Source organism: Talpa occidentalis, unplaced genomic scaffold (genome assembly GCF_014898055.3).
Source record: "Talpa occidentalis isolate TD23 unplaced genomic scaffold, MPIMG_talOcc4v2.1 talOcc4.7, whole genome shotgun sequence".
Lineage (NCBI taxonomy): Eukaryota > Metazoa > Chordata > Mammalia > Eulipotyphla > Talpidae > Talpa > Talpa occidentalis.
The window spans coordinates 8,971,166-8,995,650 of NW_023605083.1; the positions used below are offsets into that span (position 1 = coordinate 8,971,166).

The 24,485-nt window shown below is 40.9% G+C and overlaps 1 protein-coding gene and 1 pseudogene across 2 annotated transcripts in view; both read right to left on the reverse strand.

Annotated features, from left to right (window-relative positions):
• Positions 1-24,485, reverse strand: part of RABGAP1 (RAB GTPase activating protein 1) — a 151,262-nt gene that overhangs the window by 110,969 nt on the left and 15,808 nt on the right. For both annotated transcript variants that reach the window (XM_054689760.1, XM_037494407.2), the window contains exon 2: positions 15,129-15,328. In XM_054689760.1, the coding sequence (XP_054545735.1) occupies positions 15,129-15,278 (150 nt within the window). In that variant the 5' untranslated portion in view covers positions 15,279-15,328. The remainder of the gene's footprint in view (positions 1-15,128; positions 15,329-24,485) is intronic.
• LOC119232397 (proteasome subunit alpha type-1-like) lies at positions 5,891-8,208 on the reverse strand (annotated as a pseudogene).

Here is a 24,485-nt window from a genome sequence, read left to right on the forward strand (position 1 = left end):
GGTAAACAAGATGAGAGAGCAAGAAATTTATCTGAAGGAGCCTTGCATGCACTTCCCATAAATGGTTCCTCAAACTAGAAACAGGAAAAATAAGTCAAATGGTACTGCAAAAATTAACAAGAAAAATTTCAAATGGAAGAAATCCAAAAGAAGACAAGACTGACCTATCTGCATCTATACTCATTTACACTATCTTCCTTCCCATTGTTCCTAGGCTGACCCCTCCACTTACGCAGTGGAAACCCTTCTCTCTCATCCAAAGACTGTTCCTTTGTGCTAATAAAGCCCTTTGCTGAGTATTTTTTATCAGCATATAAATATCTGAAATTCTTCCCTGGCATCCATATCACCCTTCAGTTTCCACCTTTTCTGCTCATTTTTAGCAACACGTCCTGAAACACTGTTTCAAGAAACCAATATTTATTGCCACTTTATCCCTATCTCCCATTTACTATCCAACCCACACCAGTCTCTCATCTCTGAGAACAAAAATACACTCTTCTTCAGAGTTACCATCTAATTCAATCTCTGAGCCAAGTCAAACATAACTGGTTTCCCACACTTTCTTGAAACACTCACTTCCTTTGTCTTCCAAGGTACCCCAATCTCCTGGTTTTCTCTACATTTATTATTTCTTCTTGGTCTGCTCTGCTGGCTTCTCTTCATCCCAATCTCTAAATGCTGACCTATTGGAAGGGCCAATTCTTATCACTCATCACTCATTCAGTATCTACACTTTAATCTCAGTTCTGAATATTCAACTACTGTTCAAGTCAACCACAATCTCCTGAGCATCAATCATCCACATTGTAGTGCAACAACGAGGCAGAGGGCTGGGGGGTGGAAGGGGGTGGTGGAGAGGGGGGATGCAGGGGGCAGGCAGGCCTCCTAATCCCTAACAAGATATTTACTCTCTCTGGGCTCTCTCTGACGTCATCTCGTGGTCCTGCCTCTCTGTAGCCACTCGTCCTCTCGTAGCTGTTCTCCATGGCCATCTCACTGCCCCTGTTCACTCAGCGTCCAGGCTCAGGTGTGCACATTTACGCATGCCTACACTACACTCCAGGTGTCCACAATCAGGCATGCATGCCCCGCACCCACTCTCCCAAGTGCCTCCCACATTCAAGGTGATAACCAGAGGCTAGCAGAGCAAAACCTCGACCAATCTTCAGTTACTTTACACAAATCCAACTAACTACCTGACATCTAGAAATGGACCTGTAATAGTCACCTCCATTTTAAGATGTCCTAAACAGGACCTCTGATTCACCTGCCCCTGCCTCAATCCTTTTTCTTTCCCATCCCAGTAAATGGCACTACCATATTCCTAATAGCTCAGTCCAAAATTTAGGACTCATTGTTTACTTCTCTCTGCCTCAAATCCCACATCTAATGTGCAAGCACAAGGCAGGCTCACCATGGATTCAGGCAGATGGCTAAAGGAGTGTTCCAGAGTGTTCAGTGGATTTTTCAGGCATTAATGCTCTCAAGGAACCAGGTACACAGGCACACCACGCAGGCAAGGGCTATGCAGGGGGGGCTGGCAGGTAGGCAACCGAGCCTCCCAGCCCCCCAAGAATCTTTGCACTTGCTTTCTCTGGGCTCTCTAGCGTTCTCTCGTGGTTTCACCTCTTGAGTAGTCACGTGTGCTCTCTTAGCTGTTCTCCAGTGGCTGTCCTCTGAGTAACGCTGCCCTTCTACGCCGGGCCTCCAGGCTCAGGTGTGCATATTTACGCATGCCCACACCCATACCATGGCCACAATCAGGCACGTGTGCCTTGAGCCATGCTCCCAATTGCCTTCTGCATTAACACCATCAAGGCTACAGGTGATAGCCAGAGGCTAGAAGTGCAAAAAGCCTGACCAATTCACTTACCCTGCATGTGCCCACTCTAATATCGGTCAGTTCTACATTGAAAATATACACTAAATCAGAGCATATTCACCCTCTAGTCCCAGCCAACATTCTCCCTTTCATGTCTAGATAGCTTCCCATCTGCTCTTCTTGCTACCAATCTTGCTACTTTACTGTAAATTCTCCACAGAGCAGCCAAACATAATTCATATACAATTCACCCATTTAAAGAGCAAAGGTAATGATTTTGAGCATATTCACAGACATATGCAAGTATCAACAGTCAATTTTAGGATATTTTCCTTACATCAAAAGGAAACACCACACCCTCTTAGGTATCAACTTCCTATTCCCCTATTACCTACAGTTCTAAACAACCATGAAATTGCTGCCTGCAAAGATATGACCATTCTAGATATTTCATACTAATGGAGTCAAGTAATTTGTAGTCTTTTGTGTTTTGCACTTCAATTAACAGTCAAGGTCCATCTATGTTGTAGCTTACATCAGTACTTCATTCCTTTTTATGACCAAATACTGTTCCATTACACAATGAAGTTTATAGATACTTTACTCATTTAGCAGCTGATAAACATTTAGCTCTTTACATACCCTAGGTACAGGTACCTTAAAATTTGCAAATATTGGGCCTCCCCTGGTGGCGCAGCAGTTGAGCGCTGGGCTGCGAGGCTGCCCACAGCCTCTGCAGCGCCGGTTCGTTCACACACACTCAAAAAAAATTGCAAATATTTTCTCTTCTTCACTGGACTGTCTTTACACTTGGTTGATAGTATTCTTTGAAGCAAAAGATTTTAAAGTTGCTGCAGTCCAATTTTGTCTGTTTTTGTTGTTTCTGCTGCTTATGCTTTCAGTATAAGAATCCACTGCTAAATCTGAAGTCATGATAATTTACATTTTCTTCTATGAGTTTTATATATTTAACTCTTAGTCTGATGCATTTTGAGCTACCTTTTGTTTATGGTATAAGAGTATGAAGTTCATTCTTTCCAATGTAGCCACCCAGCCATCTCAGCATAATAGGTTGAAAAAAATCCATCTCCAATTAGTATGACTTAAGTCAGCTGACCACAGAAACAGGGTTCTACATCTCAACTCTCAAATGTATTAGTGATCTATATGCATACCATATGTATCACATGTCGTGATTGTAATTGTTTTATAAGCTTTGAAATTGCAAAGTCTGAGTCCTTCAACTAGATTATTTGGATATTCAGGATTCTGTGCAATCCCCTATGAATCAGTCTGAATGACAATCTCTACAAAGATATTATCTGGGATTCTGACAAGGATTGTGCTGAATGTGATTTAAGGAACACAGCCATATCAACAATAAATTTTCTGATGCAGGAGCATTATTGTCCACCTATTTCTAGCTTTAATTTCCTTCATCAATTTTTTTCAGAGTTCAGAGTAAAATATTTGCACTAAAAAAACCCCTGAGAATTTAATTCTTTTTAGCGCTGTAACAATGTTTTCATTAAGATTTATTGCAAAGGTATAAGAAGGAAGTTGATTTCTTGTATTTAGACCATGTACAATGATCCTGCAATCTTGATGAACCTAAGAATTACCGTTTAGTCGATTTCTTAGGATTTTTCTGTATATAATATCATGCCATGTGCAAACAGCACCTTCTTTCCAATCTGGATTCCATCTGGAGTTTTGCATGCCTAACTGCTCGGGTAATAATCTCCAGCACAATGCTGAACAGGCATAGGACTCAAAACTCTGAAATTAACTGGAAAGAGTTCACTGGTCCGTTCACAAGCCGGGCACCATATTCAAAAGGGAAACCCCAGCTGCTTCATGCAGATCTGATGTGCACCGAGGTCAAGGCAGGTCCATGGGCAGGTGGGCTCATGGGGGCTATAGCCAGAGCTGGCCTAGAAGGGGGTCAATGCTCCTCCCAGTAGTCCCCAACCAGGGATGGGGGCTGTAAGCCACCACCACAGCACCCCACTCAAGTGGCAGGGCCCCATTTTCAACTTACAGTAAGTATGGGATCCTTGAGCCTGAACTTAAAGGAAATCAATTCTTTCATCAGCAAGCTGATGTAAGCTGTGGGTTTTTCACAGATGCTACTTATCAGGAGGAGGAAGTTCCATTCTATTCAGTTTGAATTGTTTTCTCGTTAACTTTTATGAAGAGATGTTGGATTTTATAAAATACTTCTATGTGTACTGAAATAATCAGGTGGTTTTAGTTTTTAATTCCATTGATATGGCATATTACAAAAATATATGTTGCTGAATTAAGTTGGCCAGCACTTTGATGATTATATTTGTGTCCACATTTATAAGAGATATAGGTTTGTGGTTTTTGTGTTAGGTCTTTGTCTAACTCTCGCATCAGAATGGTAATACCTCTTAAAATGAGTAAGGAATTATCTCTTTTATTATTTGGGAGAGTTTGTGAAGAACTGATAATGTTATTTTAATATCTAGTAGATTCAGCAATGATACTATCTAGTCCTGGCAGTCCTTTGTCGGCGTATTTTTTTTTTTTAAAGATTTATTTATTTATTTATATAAGAACCAGGGTACAGGCCAGATTCGCTGGAGGGCGAGAGGATTCACCAGAGACAGAGCGGGGAACAGAACAGGCAGACCCACGAAATACACTGCTGAGGGGAGCAGCGGCGCAATAGGAGAGGTCTGCTGTGCCATGTGGGACCCTTGCCGGCTGACCGGGATCAAACCAGAGCTGCAGAGGTTGCGGACAGCTTCACAGTGTTGCACTCAACCGCCTGAGCCACCAGGGGAGGCCCCTTTGTTGGCATATTTTTGATAACTAATTCAGTCTCTTGTTTCCATGTATCTATTCATGCTATCTTATCAGTTGGTGTTTTTCTGGAGACTTATCCATTTCATCCAAGTTATTTAATTTACTGGCATAATACTGTTCATAGTAATCCTTTAACAATCCTTTTATTTACGTAAGTTTGGTAATAATTACCCCCTCTTTCATTTCTGATTTTAGTAATTTCTTTCTTCTCTCTTCTCCATCAATCTAGTTATGAATTTTATTTTTTTCAAGGAGCCAGTTTGTAGTTTCATTGATTTTCTGGGTTTTTTTTTTTTTGTTTTTTTACTGTTTCATTAATTTCTGCTCTAATCCTTTTTTCCCCTTACTTCTTTATCCAACCTCTAAGGTGGAGGATTGTTACTGATTTGAATTCTTTTTTAATAGAGGAATTTAAAGGTAGAAATTTTTCCTGTAGATATTACTTAAACTATATTCCATAAATTTTGGTATGCTGTAATCTTCATTTTCATCTCAAAGTATTTTCTAATTTCTCTTTTAAATCTCTGACCCATAGGTTATTTAATAATACATTGTTTCAGGGCCTCCCCTTGTGACACAGGTGGTTGAGCGCAGTACTGTGAAGCTGTCAGCAGCCTCTGCAGCGCAGGTTTGATCCCTGCTGGCCGGCGAGATAACCATATGGCATGGCAGACCTCTCCTGTTTCGCCTGCTGCTCCCCTCAGCAGCGTATTTCATCAGTCTGCCTGTTCTGTTCCGCACTCTGTCTGTGGTGAATTCTCTCACCCTCCACTCCCACACACCTGGCCTGTACCCTAGTTCTTTTATGCATGAATAAATCTTTTTAAAAATACATTGTTTCAATCCATGTTCTAATTTTCCAGTTGTACATCTATTATAAATTTCTAGTTTCATGCCATTGTGGTTGGGAAATTACTGTAGATGCACCTGGGAAAAATGTATATTCCATTGTTGGGGAGTGTTTTATAGATGTTAGGCCAACATGGTTTTTTGGTTTTTTTTTTGTTTTTTAGATTTATTTCTTATACAAGAACCAGGCTACAGGCCAGATGCGCGGGAGGGTGAGAGGATTCACCAGAGGCAGAGCGGGGAACAGAACAGGCAGACTGACGAAATACACTGCTGAGGGGAGCAGCGGGTGAGACAGGAGAGGTCTGCTTGCCATGTGGGTTGCTCCGCAGCCTGCAGCGATCAAACCGGCACTGCAGAGGCTGCAGACAGCCCCACAGCGCTGCGCTCAACCGCCACCAGGGAGGCCCTGCTTAGCTTTTCTATCCATTATTGAAAGTGGGTTTTTAGTCTCCAACAATTACAGTTGAATAGTAGATTTCTCTTCATTTCTGTCCCTTTTTTGCTTCATATGTTTTGAAGATCCTTTATTAGGTATATAATCTTCCTGATTCTTTCAAGATTATACAATGTCCATTTCATCTCATTGAAATGTTTTTTCAACCAAAAAATTCTTTTTTTTGGTTTTAAAGTCTATTTTGTCTGATATACTCCAATTTACTTGTTGTTGTGTTTGCACATATTTTCCCATCTCTTTACTTTAAATCTTGTATCACTGCATCTAGAGTATATCTACAATAGAAAGCATACAGTTGGATCATGTTTATCTATCCAGTGCTGACTGTTTCCATTTGCATGTTGCAAGATTTTCTATATATTCATATTGAATCTATGTGTGTTGTTAAAGGTAAAATGAGTCTTGGGCCTCCCTTGGGGAGGGGTGGGGGGCGAGGGGTGGAACGCAACCTATGAAGCTGTCTCCTGCCTCTGCAACATGAATTCGATCCCCCCCAGCCGCCATGCCTCTGGCCATTGCCCCAGCTCTTATATGGATAGATGAATCTTTAAAAAATAAATAAATAAATGAGTCTTTTGTAGGGCCTTATTTTTAATCCTTCAGACATCCTAGGTCATTTGAAATTTTTAAGTCATTTACATTTAAAATAATTATTGATAGGTAAAGGCCAAATACTAACATCATGTTGTAAGTTGTTTTCTGACTATTTTGTAGTTTCTCTGTTCCTATCTTCCTCTCTTGCTGTCTTTCCTTGTGAACTGATGACTTTGCACAATGGTATGCTTTGGTTCTCTTCATTTTATCTTTTCTGAATCCTAGGTTTTTGCTTTGTGGTTACCATAAGGCTGACATGTAACATCTTCATCTATAAGAGCATAGCTCATATTGGTAACAGTTTAACTTCAATCACATACAAAAACTTTACTCTCTACACATTTTATATTTTTGTTTTGCTTTGTTTTTACTAGCAGGTGAAACATCTTCACAGTTATCTTTAAAATCACAAAAGACACAACATTCTTCATATAAAATTATTAGCACAGATACCCATAATTTCTCAAAAATGATTATATACATTTTTCCTACAGGAAAAATGCTTCCATTTAATGGTGCCAGTCAGGTTGTTTGGGATAAACTTATATTTGAACTGACTGCTAAAATATTCTATCACTCTGCATCTTTTGGTTCAAAGCACAGATTATTGTCATCAGTAAATGTTCTTGCATTCTCACATATTTTATAGAATGCATATAGACTAGTTCATCACTTACTTTTCCATTGTCTCATCAGTCTTGCTATTGTTCCAGGTTGAGCAGGCTGTGTCTTTCTCCACAGCCTTTCTTCAAGGCATTCCAGGAATGGAGACACACCATAAACATCATAAACTGTAAGCGCCAAGTATTTACCAACAATTTTAATGGAACATTCTTTGTAGTTAGATCTTGTGCTGCAGGAAGTGTCTCTCATTAAAGCATGCAGACATGTTTACTCAGTACATTCAACCTGCACTCCATAAACTCAGACACATCTCTCTCCAAGTAGGAGCTGATTGAGAACAGGCTCTTAAGAACACAGGTCTGTAGTCAAATAGTCAGCAGACAGTTTGGAAAATGCCGAGGGCCTTTATCCTCATAAGCATCCTAAAACCTATGGTCTCTGGCTATATTGTTGCACTGGTATCTGTGTCTTGCTTCCAATGAGACATACAAGATGAGACACAAAAATATTTCTGTCAAATACAAATCTAGAATGCAATAGTGCTGGTGCATGAAATTACACAATAGTCTAAGTCTTGCAATTGAGATACCATATGGTTGTCAACATGTAGACATTTTTGTTGCTGAACTGCTAGCTCTCTTCAATGCAATCCACACTGTACTGTACAGGTTTTTGATTTCAGAACTGTGGTAGATCCTTGTTTGATAGCTCTCATTCCATATTCTATTTCATGAATCCTCGGGGCTCCAAACACTGATGTCATTGTGATATTGGTTGCAAAACATGGTTCCAGTATGGGCTTGCCTGTAGTCCATCATAAAGTTGCAGATAAAGAAATGTTGCCAATTTGGTTTTGATGTCACAATCCATCTTTTTTAAACTGTGTATTCATTACAGCTATAGTTACTTTTAATAATTTTTACCCTTTAACAAGAGTCAATTAATCAATACACTATTGTTATGAGTATCCTGAATTTGGCTATATACTTAACTTTTCCAGTGTGTTTTATATTTTTTATGGGTTTTTTTTTTTTTTTTTTTTTTTTTAATAGAGGCATGTTTTATTTGTTTGTTTATTTGTTTGTTTTGTTTATACATGCACTGGGTACAGTCAGAAGCGCGGGAGGGTGAGAGAATTCACCAGAGCCAGAGTGGGGAGCAGAGCAGGCAGAAGGACCGAAGTACACTGCTGAGGGGAGCAGCGGGCGGCAGGAGAGGTCTGTGCGCCATGTGGGACCCTCCTCTGGTGGCCGGGGAGCAGCCGGGAATCGAACTGGCGCCGCAGAGGCTGCGGGCAGCTTCGCAACCCAGCGCTCAACCGCTGCGCCACCAGGGAGGCCCTTTTATGGGTTTTTTTTGGGGGGGGGCAGGAGCAAATCATTTTGATGTTTTTTTTTTCCTTTTTTAACAAATACACTAGATCATCTTGCAATGCTGTCAGCAATTAATGCAATTCTGAGCCATACATCTGCACACTCTTTTGCAACTGGTCCTGTGATGGAAGGATCTTTTATCTGGTTTTTATTTTTTACTGTGACCCCAGTGTTATATTCAAAGTAAAATACTCTATCTTTTCTTTGGTAAAATTTTCATTGTAAAAATTACACTGCTGGGCCTCCCCGGTGGCGCAGCGGTTGAGCGCTGGGTTGCAAAGCTGCCCGCAGCCTCTGCGGCGCCGGTTCAATCCCCGGCTGCTCCCCGGCCACCGGAGGAGGGTCCCACATGGCACGCAGACCTCTCCTGCTGCCCGCTGCTCCCCTCGGCAGTGTACTTTGGTCCTTCTGCCTGCTCTGCTCCCCGCTCTGGCTCTGGTGAATTCTCTCACCCTCCCGTGCTTCTGACTGTACCCAGTGCTTGTATAAACAAACAAACAAACAAATAAATCTTTTAAAAAAAATTACACAGCTGACGGTGTATTTCAGTCAGTCTGCCTGTTCCCCGCTCTGTCTCTGGTGAATCCTCTCACCACCCCCCCCCACACACATGTGGCCTGTACCCCAGTTCTTATATGGATAAACAAATAAATCTTTCAAAAAATTACACTGCTGATGTACCTTCTTTGTCAGCTCTGGTTTGCCTTTCTTGACTACCACCGTGTCCCCCATACCAGCAACAGGATGTTTGTTCAGTCACCCTTGACACCCTTCACAGAAAGGATGTATAGATTTCTGGCTTCAGCGTTATCAGTACAGCTGATCAGAGCTCCCACTGGAAGACTCAAGAAAATCTGCAACTTTGCATCAGAGGAACCAGCATGTCCTCCTTTCCATATCCTGAATGCTGGGCTGTTACTTACTCGCATTCTCTCTCTACAGGTTGAAGAACTCCTTTCAGAATTTCTTATATCATCTATTAATGGTTAACTCCCTCAGTTTTGTCCTAGGATTATCTCCCTTCTTTTCTGAAGGACATCACTTCTACCATCTTAATTACTGAAGGGCAGCTTTGCACAGTAAAATATTCTTCACTGGCATCTTTGTTCTTTTGGCATTTAGAACATATCCCACTCTCTATTAGCCTGCAAAGTTTCTCTTGAGAAATTGCTAATGGTCTTATGGTGCTTCCTTTGTAATATGGGTTTTTCTCTTGCAGCTTTAAAAATACTTTTAGACATTTTTATTATGTCTTGGAGAGGCTCACTTTGGGTTGAAATTTCAGGAGAACTTATAAGCTTTGTGAAGTTGTATGTCTGAATCTCTACCCAAATGCTGGAATTTCTCAATCATTATTTCTCCAAGTAACTTACCTATCCAGATCTTCATCTCTTTTTCTGTGCTTCAATAGATTGCTTACTTTACTGGCATGCCACAGTTAATGTAAGTTTTCACATTTTTCTTTTTTTTTCTTTCATTATGCAACAAGATCATTTTAAGTCATTCATCTTCTACTTCACAAATTCTTTTTCCTGCTTGATCCAGTCTCCTGCTGATGATCTGTATCAAACTTGCTTTCCCTAGGGTGGTAGTATTTAAGTGTGTGGTTTCTCCCAATTCCACAGAATCAGGCTGACTTTCTACATGTGCACATTAGCCAACTGTGAAGACTGGCTCTTACCATTCTTTTTTTTTTTTTTTTTTTAATTTTTTTTTATTTTATTTTATTTTATTTTATTTATTTATTTATACAAGCACTGGGTATAGTCAGAAGCGCGGGTGGGTGAGAGAATTCACCAGAGCCAGAGCAGGGAGCAGAGCAAGCAGAAGGACCGAAGCACACTACTGAGGGGAGCAGCGGGCGGCAGGAGAGGTCTGCGCGCCATGTGGGACCCTCCCTCAGGTGGCCGGGGAGCAGCCGGGGATCAAACCGGCGCTGCAGAGGCTGCAGGCAGCTTCACAGCCCAGCGCTCAACCTCTGCGCCACCAGGGGAGGCCCAGGCTCTTACCATTCTTGCCCTTGTTTGTGCACACAGAGGCAGTCGCAGGGTAGTGCTGTGTTGGTTGAGGTCTGAGGGCCTAGGAGGTGCCCATGGGCAAGCTGAGGGACAGTCTGCACATGAGATGTCCTCAATGGCTTGTAGGATGGCCTCCTGAAGGAGTAGGATTCATGTCCCTTTGATACGTTCCGCTCCAAATCCTGGCTATTGTTCTCCCAGCGTGACTGTCCACCTTTAAGTCCTGCAGTTCACAACTCAGTACCTCTGGATGGGGTGAGAAAGACCTGGGCCTTTGGGGAGCATCCCACACAGTAAGAAAAGCCAAGCACTGAATCACATGCTCTCATTTTCCCCTGTGGGAGAAATCCCAGGTTGAGTACTCACTTGATAGTGAGTTATGCTGCCTTGAGGAAGAAGTGACATAGATAAAGTGAAACTATTCTTATCATCTTCAATGGGTCAAATCTTGGATCTTTTTGCTCCAAAAGTGTGCTGGATCTTCTAGTTGCACTCTCAGACTTCCACAAAGGCACTCTAGTCCATAATCGATTCTAAAGTCATTTTCTTTAGGGACAGGATGCTAGAAAACTGCCATTTCAATAACATCACTGCCCACTAAGTCATTCTTTTGCCAGCTGAAATTCACTGTTGAGCCCTTGGTGAACTTTTCCATTCAATTTTCCACTTTAGAATTTCCATTTGGTTCTTTTTTTTTTTTCTTTTTTGTAATTACGTCTATCTTCTTAATGACAATCTCTATTTAATTTGACACTGTCATTATAATTTCCTTTATTTCTTTAAGCAGGATTTTATTTATTTTTTAAAGATTTATTTATTTATGCATACAAGAGCTGGGGTGCAGGCCAGAGATGCAGGGGGTGAGAGGATTCACCAGAGACAGAGCAGAGTGGGGAGCATAACAAGTAGACTGACCGAAATACACTGCTGAAGGGAGCAGTGGGAGAGACAGTAGAGGTCTGCCTCGCCATGTGGGTTGCCCCCTGGCCAGCCAGGGATTGAACTTGTGGTGCAGAGGCTGCAGATTGCTTCGTAGTACGGTGCTTAACCCTTTGCGCCACCAGGGAGGCCCTAAGCAGAATTTTAAAAAGTTCAATGAACATATATTAATAGTGGCTATTTTGACTAGTTTACTCATTAAATTCAACATGTCACTCTCAGAAGCAATATCTACTGCCTGCCCTTCTTATTTAATTTTTCTAGTGGTAACTAAGTATTTCAGATGATACATTATACCAATTGCTCTCCCCACTCTGGGATTTGTAATTTTTTTATGCTTGCTTGTTCTCTATTGAGTGGTAGTTTATTTCACTAGATTCTCTTCCCTGTTTTCCATAGTGTTAAACCTCTGATATTGTTCCTCTGGGAACTCAGATTTGGATTTGCCAACAGTCATTCTGGGATTAAAGTTTTGGCAGGGCACCCTGTATCTTTCACTCTAACCGCACCTAACTGTTGTACTCTACTTATTATGGTTAATTGCTCTCTAGTTTATTCACAGTGCACTCAGGTCTAATCCTTTCACAGAATAAATCAATCAAATTAAGATTACTTTGAAGGGAATGTTCAGTGTTTGAAATTTGTTCTGATTCCAGGGGCCTCCCCGGTGGCGCAGCGGTTGAGCGCTGGGTTGCGAAACTGCCCGAGGCCTCTGCGGCGCTGGTTTGATCCCCGGCTGCTCCCCGGCCACCGAAGGAGGGTCCCACATGGCGCGCAGACCTCTCTTGCCGCCCGCTGCTCCCCTCAGCAGTGTACTTCGGTCCTTCTGCCTGCTCTGCTCCCCGCTCTGGCTCTGGTGAATTCTCTCACCCTCCCACGCTTCTGACTGTACCCAGTGCATGTATAAACAAAAAAACAAACAAACAAATAAATAAAACATGCCTCTATTAAAAAAAAAAAATTTGTTCTGATTCCAGCAAACCTACAGCATCTTACCAGCAAACTTACCATGAAACCTGTATGTTTGATCCATCTACCAATTTCCTCCCAATTACCTTTCACCATCGCCTCCATTATTTTAGAGAGTCACCTTAGGTTTAAACTTTTCAGTGTTGTTGTAAATAAGGTTAGTTCTTTTGAGAAGAGATCAGATATTTATAGCCTACCTCTCATTAGAGGTAGAATCTCTGAGTCATCACTATGAGGTTAGAATGCCTGTGTCTGAATGGCACCCCATCTTGAAAAGCTTAGCACTTCATAGGTATGGGAGGTGGTACCATACACTCAGGATTTCTTGGCTTGCCTCTACTGATGTGAAACCACTACCTCAAGTGCCAGAGTTAGAGCAAGGACAATCAGGCTCTTGATATTTTCAAGAGCACTGTATTCAAAGTAGAATCTCCATGCTAAAAGTAAAGTGTGGGCAGGAAAAAGAAAGCCTCCACCACTCAGTCACACTTGGTCAGCAGAAGGTAGGTAGAGGCAGGATCAAACCTGCCATCCAGCTCTTTCCTGGAAGACACCCTCTAAATGGGAATGAGGGCTAGGGGTGGGAGTAAGGGAGCACTGTCTTTTTGACTGTACCAATCTGGAATAGAGTGACCATCTTGCTCAGCTGGCAGAGAAGAGGGAGGAAATGAGTCTTCATTTAAATATCTAAATTACTAAATATAGGGCCTCCCCGGTGGCACAGCGGTTGAGCGCTGGGTTGCGAAGCTGCCCGCAGCCTCTGCAGTGCTAGTTTGATCCCTGGCTTCTCCCCGGTCACCGGAGGAGGGTCCACATGGCGCGGAGACCTCCCCTGCCGCCCGCTGCTCCCCTCAGCAGTGTACTTCGGTCCTTCTGCCTGCTCTGCTCCCCGCTCTGGCTCTGGTGAATTCTCTCACCCTCCCATGCTTCTGACTGTACCCACTGCTTGTATAAATAAATAAATCTTAAAAAAAAAAAAATAAATAAAAATAAATAAATTACTAAATATAAATCACTAAATTTAAATTACTAAAATTCACTTCCAAAATAATTATCTATTTCTATATGTCCTTTAAAACATTTCCAGAGACCTAAAATGCTTGATTTTTTGGTAATTGTGCCCAGTTTTGCTGTCATGATGGAAAGTCTTATCAGCAATTTTTAAAATGCAAATTAGATCATATCTCCATTGAAAATTCTCTAAAAAGTACCTTCACATTGGGCCCCCCCGGGTGGCGCAAGGGGTTAAGCACCGCACTATGAAGCAATCCGCAGCCTCTGCAGCACGAGCTCTGCAGCACGAGTTCGATCCCCGGCCGGCCAGGGAGCAACCCACATGGCACAGCAGACCTCTCCTGACTCACCCGCTGCTCTCCTCAGCAGCATATTTCAGTCAGTCTGCCTGTTCTGTTCCCCACTCTGTCTCTGGTGAATTCTCTCACCCCCCACACCTCTGGCCTGTACACCAGCTCTTGTATGCATAAATAAATAAATCTTTAAAAAAAAAAAGTACCTTCACATTTATAACAAAGTCCAAATTTCTACCAAGCCATCAAAATTGCACGTGGATTAGCCCTTACCCACCATTGGTTAAGCCCTTACCCATCATACTTGATACATGTATTCTGCTTTGTTTTTTTTTTCCACAACACCTAACTTTATGTAACATATTTACTTCATTTGCTTAAAGTCTGTATCCCATTAGAATAAAAGCTCTAGGAGGGTAGGGAGTTTTACCTGTCTTATTCACCACTGGATTCTTAATCTTTCAACAGTACTTGGCATACAGTCAATACTCAATAAAGAATTGGAGTCTCCCTGGTGGCGCAAGGGGTTAAAGCACTGCACTATGAAGCAATCCGCAGCCTCTACAGCACGAGTTTGATCGCCGGCTAGCCAGAAAGAAACCCACATAGTGAAGCAGACCTCCTGTCTCGCCCGCTGCTCCCCTCAGCAATGTATTCCGTCAGTCTGCCTATTCTGTTCCCCACTCCATCTCTGGTGAATCCTCTCACCCCCTGCATCTCTGGCCTGTACCCCAGCTCTTGTATGCATAAATAAATAAATCTTTAAAAAGAAAAAAAGAATTGATATTTATAAACAAGAATTGAAACAGTTAAAAATCTACTTATATTTTTAAAAATATTAGCAGGTAATTTATTTTTCTTTATATCCACAAAGAACAAAACAATAACAGAAAATGGGAAAAGTATCTATCTATTTGAATGAGAAATTATAAACGAGAAGTAGTTAAAAGCTAGGTACTCAAAAAGTTCTGTCTCAAGAATCCTAAAACTCACTTTTAGAAAACCTACTTTTATTATACTACGTACACCAGACCCAAAAGAAATGATCGCCTCTAACTCAATGGGAAAGAGAAAACAATAGTAACATGACAAATGTTTAGATATGACCACTACTACTTCGACAAGCAATAAGATTTAGAGACTAATAAAACTGAAAATTCCTTAATCGAATATAGATGTCACTATTATTTAGTGTAAATAAAAATCTTCAACACTGAAAAAGGAAGGATACTATTTCCATGTCCTCTTTCTCACTCCATGTACCTTCCTGTTAAGGCCAAGTTATAGAATGCGCTTAGCAAGGCTAAGCAAAAGAACTTAGTTGATGATGGAGTTTACCTTGAGTCCTGTTTTCTCGTCGTCACTTCCATTATTTGTAGATGGTGTCTCATCTCCTTGCCTGGAAACCAAGACAAAATCTTCACTATTAAGAGTAGACACTGAGTCTGAGGAGACACTGATTTTTCCAACAGAAGCCTTGTCATCCATGACTCAAGAATGAAGCTCAACTCATGAATGATTAAATATTTTAAAAATGCCTGAAAAACAAAAACCATAAAGATACTCATATAGAATGTCTGCCAGGTATTCAATTATGTTCTTAATTCTTACAAAACACATTTGGAAAAACAAAAAAATTCCTTCCAACTATATTCCTAAGACTATCACCACTTACATTTTAGGCATATTCTATGTAATAAGGGAATCTGATGTTATTTGGGGCGAAAATATTTCAGATTCAAAAAATTAAACAAAACATATTTCCTTAAGAATAACTGAGCCTACCTAAGTGATTTCTTTGGCATATGTTGTGACTATTCTTGGCCTCTAAAAATAATTAAGTACTCAACCTTTGTTTGCAATCTTTTAATTTGTAAAGCTGTACACATAAATGAAATTGAAAGCCTTAGGATATTAACTAAGGTTTAACTAAAATTATCGATACTTAAACTGAAAATACTAACAGCATGTTTTTTACAAAAGAAAATTTCACAGTAACTCCAAAAAGAAGTTCAAAGGAGGGCAGCATAAATCCTAAAGCTGGAAAGTCCCTTAAAAACTCAATCTTCCCATCCCATAGCTTCTTAGAGCTCAACTGCAACATTACCAATAAGAGTTTTGTGCCAAAAATTCCCGGCAAGAAGTATAAAAATGTGTCACTTATAAAAAGCCATTCAATTATTTATTGACTGCTGGAATCAAACTCCAACTTATCTTACCATTTAAAAAACTGGTTCTGTATACTTTGTGGCAATGTTCCCAATTGGTTGCCACAACAGCAACAGAACAAACAATACATTATACTGGGAGAGCTTTAACTAATTAACAAAAGTAGCTCTAGCTCTGTGCTCATTTTGTACCTCAAAGGGGTAAAGCTCTCAGTTTAATCTCTCCAATTAAGCAGCCTTGATCTATGCTTTGGGGTTTTAATTGAATATATATTTATTGAGCATACACTCAATAGTGCCAAGCACTATTTTCTCCTCAAAAGTTCTCATCTGAAGACCTGGCAGCAGGATTTACACAATACCTGAACATTATAGTTGAAAGAAACTTAAAGGCATCATTACTGATAATCACATAAGGAAATGGCAACCCCAGAGAAGTAAGGTCACTTAACTAGGCCTACTTATGGCACAAACCCTGAACTGCTTTCTAATTTCCATGCTGAAAAGCTATCACAGCGCTACAATTCACAGGACTAAATCTAAATGCATCGTATAGCAAATGCACACAAATGTACTTTAAAAAACTTAAAAAATGGAATCACTTTTTATTGAGGCAAGAGTTTACAACACTGTATATGATTTAAGGGTACAGGTTCACACCTCTTCAGATATATGTTACCACATCCACCATCAAAGCACCAACTGTCCTCTACCATACGGCCCCCTCCCGCTTTGGTAGCCTCAATTCTGCAATCAGATGTCTGGGCTTGTTTCTGTAAATTTTTTTGGAAGTTTTGCTTCATCTATTCCATGAATGCTGTCTATAGTACAAAGAACAGAATATGGCCAGCAACAGAAATCAGATTCTTGCCCTAACGGAGCTTACAGTTTAGTAGAGAACAGAGGCAAATGAAACAAGTTGATAAAAATAGGTTGATTTAGGATAAAGAAAAGTAAGGAGAGGGGCAATCTTCAACATGGAGAGTTAAGAAAAATATCAGAGGAGGGCCTCCCCGGTGGCGCAGTGGTTGAGCGCTGGGTTGCGGGGCTGCCCGCGGCCTCTGCGGCGCCAGTTCGATCCCCGCGGCCTCTGCAGTGCCGGTTCGATCCCCGGCTGCTCCCCGGCCACCGGAGGAGGGTCCCACATGGCGCGCAGACCTCTCCTGCCGCCCGCTGCTCCCCTCAGCAGTGTACTTCGGTCCTTCTGCCTGCTCTGCTCCCCGCTCTGGCTCTGGTGAATTCTCTCGCCCTCCCGCGCTTCTGACTGTACCCAGTGCATGTATAAACAAAACAAACAAACAAACAAATAAATAAAAACATGCCTCTATTAAAAAAAAAAAGAAAAATATCAGAGGAGGTAATGTCTTTGTTGAGAATGTACACCTAAGTAGTTCCAGGTTGATACCTCCTAAGACCCTCTTTCTAAGCGATTTACTGGCTTCTGTTCCCCATCAACTCCAACTCACCACTCATGGTCTACCCTCCATTTCCTTGTAGGCTTCTGTCTACCTGCCTGGTGTCACCCCAGAGTCAAATGAATAGACTGACTTATTTTTATTTCCATAGCATTTTACATTTTTTATAGTATCTATGGTTGTATTACACGTTGATGGTGAGAACTTCCTAATTTAATCCACACTGATCTATTTCATAGATGAGGAAACTGTGGTTTAGAGAAATGTTATAATTTATTAATGATACTGATTTTAACTGGGTAGAGGCAAAGCTAGAAACTGAACCCAGTTATCTGTGATTCCAGAGGCCATGCTCCTTCCATTAGATTATAAAGTCTTTCCAATGCCACTATTTGGGGTCTTGTCCCCCAAACACTCAACATTGGTTGGGCAAAGGAGTATTCATATTTAAGAATCTGTACTTTCAGAGCTTATTCCTTTTCTCCACCTTCTATAAAGTGATGAAAAGAACAGTGGCAGGCCTGGGAAAGCCCTCTAGAGTTATGATGTAGTCACTGACAGCTTCCTATAATCCTCTGGACTCAGGAAGAATATACGCTGGTATCTACACTATGAAACTGGGGAGATTTGGCAGGCTCAAAGTTCAATTTAATTTCTTTGAGGGGGCGATAAGAAAATGCACTTTATAAGATAGTGCAGTTTGTTTTGGCACCTGAAAGCAACTGATTCACTCAGTGGGTATGAGGTTTACCAAAACACTAAGCAGTACAGGGAAAGTTATATAAGACGACTCCCCTTCGCTGTCCTACATGGGCAGATGGGAAGGGGGGAGTCCATGAGCAACATGGGCTCTGGATAAGACTAACCCTTCTCTGGCCTTCACATTAAAAGGAAATGTCTAGGTAGTGTATTAGCAAAATCCTGTCATATTCACAATCTCTGAGGTTTCATTTTAATTCCATCAGTTACACAAGAAGCCCCGATTCTAACTCTTTATCTGTCAGACTGTAATTCTAATTCTCATACAGTACAAACTTCTGCCCCCCAAATCCCTCTTTCTGCCTTTCTCCATACCAACTATCACCATTAGACACACTTTACATTTTAATCCTTTAAGCATCATATTAGCTAGAACCTAAGCACCCCAAGGGCAGAGACTTTTTTTGCCTGTTTTATTAAATTTATGCTGAATCACTTTACCTGGAAGAATGTCTGCTACATAGTAGGTGCTCAAATATTTGCGAAATAAATGAGACAAGTGAAAATGGAAATGAACACGAGCCACCCAATGAATAGGTAAATCCATATGGACTGACAAGTCATATCTGTGATGTGACTCAATTAGAAGTTGGGAAAAGCCCAAATTAGAACACTGGTTCTGCTTCTTATTAGTGTGAGTTTGGTCGCTTTGAGCCTCAGTTTCAGTAAGTGAAATGGTATATTATTTACCTCCTAGAGCTACTACAAAAATTACTAAGAGGATAAATAACACATGGAAAACTCAGCAGTTAACAATGCACATAGATGCTGTAAATTCACAGTAGTTAGTTTTTCAAAATCTTTCAATTTTAAAAGAATTAACAAATATCAACTGATGTAGATAATAAAATTTAGGAAATGCAGTATTAGGGCAAAATACATAGCTTTCCTAATTCCACATTTTAATTTGCTTATATCTACATAAATGCAAAGGAATACTTGGAATAAAAAAATGATTACCTTTTTATAATAAAGTCTTATATAGTAATGTATCTATAGCATACGTTATTTAACTCATTTTATCATCCTAACAGTTCTATATAGTAAAGGATTTTCACTGCATTTTAAGTAACACATATATGAACTCCCTGGCATCTGGGAGGCATTAAGAGTTTGTCCCCTTTTATGCAAGTGACAAGCTGAGACCCTTATAACATGTTCAGTTATGAACAGAGCCAGATTGATGAGTTTAAGTTCCTTCTGTACAATCCCTTTAATAAGTCACTTTACCTTTTTTTTTTTTTAATATTTGTTTATCTTTGCATACAAGAACTGGGGTATAGGCCAGAGGTGGGGGCAGGGGGGTTTGAGAGGATTCACCAGAGACAGAGTAGGGAGCTGAACAGGCAGATCTACTGAAATACACTGTTAAGGGGATCAGCAGGAGTGACAGGAGTGGTCTGCTGCTCCATATGTGGGTCAGCTCCCTGGCCAGAGATCACACTCAGACCACAGGTGGTAGTGTGATAGTCCTGAGACTTAACCTGTAGGCCATCAGTTAGGCCCTAATAAATCACTTTAAATGATCAAGTATGGTAATTATGTACCTCTACATTGTACCCAAAGTTAGATCATGATATGTATTTTTTCATGTTGTATTTTTTATTGCACCTATTCTTTCGTTACTTTTACCCTTAATAAGACAAAAAATCAGTAGAGTATTATTGAAAAATGGTTTCATATCGAAACTGTTAACTGTTCATTTTTGCCCCCAAGTCACTCCTCTGAGCCATAAGTGACAATTTTATGCACCATGAACTTCTGCAAAGACCACAGGAAATAATGCACCTCAGTCTTGCTGAATGAAGATTCCTTTTTTCATTTTTAACCTACTGTTAAACACTCTAGACCCAGCTAATGGAGAGTGAAATAGAGGACTGCTGATCATAAAGGCTCTTTTGATGGTTATTTCAAAAGCAGTCATTTCTGGATGATCCATGTTTACACTTTAAAAACTTTTATTTTAGGGGCCTCCCTCCCTGGTGACTCAAGGGATTAAGTCACAGCACTACTAAGCTATCCTCAGCCACTGCAGCACAAGTTCCATCCCGTGCCAGGGAGATAACAAACATGGCGCAGCAGACCTCTCCCGTCTTACCCGCTGCTGTGTATTTCAAGTCATTCTGCCTGTTCTGTTCCCCACTCTGTCTTTTTTTTAAATTTATTTATACAAGAACCGGGGTACAGGCCAGATGCGCGGGAGGGTGAGAGAAATCACCAGAGACAGAGGGGGAACAGAACAGGCAGACTAATGAAGTACACTGCTGAGGGGAGCAGCGGGCGAGACAGGAGAGGTCTGCTGCGCCCATGTGGGACCCTCACTGGCTGGCCGGTATTAAACCAGCGTTGCAGAGGCTGCGGACAGCTTCACAGCGCTGCACTCAACTGCCTGCGCCACCAGGGGAGGCCTTCCCCAATCTGTCTTAGGTAAATCCTCTCACCCCCCCTCCCATGCCTCTGGCCTGTACCCCAGTTCTTGTATTCATACATAAAGAAATCTTTAAAAAAATTAAACTTTCATTTTTGGACAGGTATTTCTATTGTTTCTAGGTACTTACATTTGGAGCAGTAACATAAACAGTGCACTTGCAGTGGCGTGAATTTGCTAAAATGCAATCAGAAGCAAAAATCATCTCCCAATTAAGTGACCTACTTAGCTTGATTAAAAAAACTGAACTTGACATGCTTCAGAGAAATAAATGGCCAGTTATGAGTCATTAGTCCAGGGTTCAGGCTCATTTTCTAGGTTTTCCTGAAGTTTTTCCTGAAAGTGGTATTAACTGCCTCCACCTGTAACACTTCAATGGGAATCCCCACTCTCACTGAGCAGACTCGCTCAAAATTCTGACTCCTCTACCTCTCACCAACTCTCACTGAACCGCCTTTAAAAATGAACAACAGAAACTTTCAAAACCAAAAAAGTTCTTTTCCGTTCTCATCTTGTACTAACTGAAGTAAACGAAAATGCTTACTTTTTCCTTATTTTGAAACTCGATGTTTTTGTTTCAATTTTCTACTTCTGACTGCCTTTTTTTCTGCTGTCATTTTGCTTCCTTTTCTTCTGTCCATTTTAAAAGTTCCATCCTGTCCCATTCTTTTTCCGTACTTCTCTGCTATCTCTTTGAGCTCATGTGGTTATGACTTTCTATTGTATGCTGATGATACTGTTGCCTCGTCTTTCCTGCCTCATTTCATGGGGATATTTATGTTTTCTATTCAGTATTGTGTCTGACACAGGCCAGGAACTAGGCATAGAGTTATGGTAAGCAATAATAGGTATGCTTTACCTTTGACAAGCTTACAATGGTAGAAAAAATAGACAGGTAAACAAGCAGTTACAACAGCATGGTGCTTGGTATAAGAGAGCTAAGAGAAGGGTGTTATGAGACTACACAAGCGGGCTGTGCTGTCTGTGGCCCTTGGCCATTTCACAATTGATTCCATGTTAAAAATAGATACATCTCCCATCATATTCATTCTGGCAGGTTCCCTATTCAAGTTAGAAATGTAAAAAAAAAAAACAAAAAACAAACCTGACTCATTTTCTCATTCTCCCTTGGAACGCTTAATGGATTATAGTTCTAAAACATACCCATGTCACTACACTACCCTTTATGTCACTGACTCGTGAGAACTTCATTCTCTTTCAACTTAGCTACAACATGTGTCACCCTATCCAAATTAATTCTGGCCCATTGATTATTGAGGCCCCATAGTTAATTTCTAAAATTCGGGTCTGGGGGCCTCCCTGGTGGCAGAAAGGGTTAAATCTCAGCACTATGAAGCTATCAGCAGCCACTGCAGCATGAGTTCAATCCAGGCCAGGGAGCAACCCACATGGCACAGCAGACCTCTCCTGACTCACCTGCTGCTCTCCTCAGCAGTGTATTTCAGTCAATCCGCCTGTTCTGCTCCCCACTCTGTCTCTGGTGAATCCTCTCACCCCTCCGTACCTCTGGCCTATACCCCATCTCTTGTATGTATAAACAAAAACTTTAAAAAAATAAACAAAATTCAGGTCTGATCTGATCTACCCCTTCCTCAAGACTTTATATTGTTTGAAAACAGAATGAAACCCAAACTCCTCTTATCATCAGTTCTTCAAAATGTGGAGCCAATCTACCATTCTAGTCTTACCTCCTTCTATAAAATAATACCAAACAACACACCAGATTTTCCATGTACTTTTGTTTTCAAGCAATTTTTCATGCTACTGGCTAAGCCAGGAATGTGTCTTCATTCCCCCAGTTAGTCTTTGTATACCACCAGCAATCTGGTGATACAATTAAATAGTCAACATTCTTCTTTCTGCAATATTCTTATTTTTCCTTCTAGAACCCTTTTGTTTAGTTTTTAATTCTATCACAGAACTAGAGCACTGATCACACAGTAAAATTGTATCTTTTATCCTCCCCATTACATTGATCCATCCATTCCAGAAACAACTACTAAATACAAACACCATGGTAAATGGTGGGAATACAACTAGAGTATGCACAACCCCTCTGAACTACATATGGGTAGGAACCTTACCCTTTTATTCATATAATCTTCATGATTTTATTCACTGCTAGTGCTCAGTAAATTTGTTTGGCTGAATAATAATCCTCCACCAGTATTTTAATTGGTAGAGCCTGAATAACATGAGAACAAATGACAAACAAGTTCAATACACACATATGGTCAAGGCTGTGGAAATAGGTGACTGGCATGAAGGGACTCAGGAACTATTGTTGAGTAGGTCTGACTGACTCTTCACCAACTTTCCAACTGTCACTGTGCCATGAAACATACCTTGGATGCCCTCTGAGCCAAAATACTCTCATCATAACTGCCAAACCCCATCATTTTTGTTGTTCAACCATGAGCAAATAAGTACAGTTTTAGGGAAACCTAAAGGGGACACTTAAATCATCTTGCTAAATCTAAAGAGATACAACTTATTATTTCCCAAGTGCCAATTATATGCCCAACATGGTTCTAGGAAGCTTTACAAGCATTATTACTAGTCTTGACATCAACCTCGCCCTATCACAAAGTGAGGCATAGGTTGGTTCAGTAATTTGCTTTAGTTCAGAAAAAACTATGATCCAAACCCAGGAATCTAGGTGTCTCCTGAGCCGAACCCACATATCTAAGCACCTCTGTCCTTTACTGGATTGTATCTCTCTCTGTGTCTCTACTGTCATTCTCTCTCCCCATTCCAGTCCATTGTCTAAGCTGCTCTTAGCTGTATCCTTAAAACACATCTTTAAATAAGATTACTTTCCTTTCAGAAGTACAAGACAATGAACAGCAAACGGAATCAAGGCCCGAAGATGCTGTAGTAGGCCAATTCCTATGGGGTTGCAAACTTAAAATTTGCACAAGTAGAGTCTTACAAATTATATTTAAAAATCACACTTGGGCCTCCCTGGTGGCACAGCAGGTTGAGCGCAGCACTATGAAGTTGTCCGCAGCTTCTGCAGCACGGGTTCAATTCCTGGCTGGCCAGGGAGATACCCACATGGCACAGCAGACCTCCCATCTTGCCCATTGCTCCCCTCAGCAGTGCTTTCAGTCCATCTGCCTGTTATACTCCCTGGTCTGTCTCTGGTTAATCCTCTCAGCCTCCCGCATCTCTGGCCTGTACCCCCTCTTGTATAAGTAAATCTTTTTTTTTTTTTTTTAAAAATCACACTACATTAATACCAGCTTTTTCCTTTTTTTCCCTGGCTCTGAAGTTTGTTGCTGTGCACTGGTTTTCACATGAATTTTTCACAGCCTATCAGTGGGAAGGGCAGGACAACTTTAATAAAATTCAATGGAAAATCATCCCTTCTTTATAATAATAAATCCCTTTCCATCATCACTAATTGCTACACAATAGCTGTGTCTTTGTTTCAAGTCTGACTCTGAATTTAGAGGCTGTTTTTCATTTTAGAGAACTAAGAAAACCATATTAATTCAAGCCTTCTGAATAATTTCAGCTTAGTTTAGAAAATTAAAAAAACATTTAATCATCTTGGGCTTCAATGCAAGAAAAAAAGCTTATTTTAAAGTCACTCTTTTATTTATTTTTATTGTTTATTTTTAATTTTATTTATACAAGAACTGGGATACAGTCAGAAGCGCAGGAGGATGAGAGAATTCACCAGAGCCAGAGCAGGGAACAGAACACGCAGACTGACAAAATACACTGCTGAGGGGAGCAGTGGGCACAGCAGGAGAGGTCTATGTGCCATTTGGGACCCTCGCCAGCGGCCGGGGATCAAACTGGCGCTGCAGAGGCTGTGGACAGCTTCGTAGCCCAGCGCTCAACTGCTGTGCCACCAGGGGAGGCCCTCTAAAAGTCACTCTTAAGAAAAATTTAA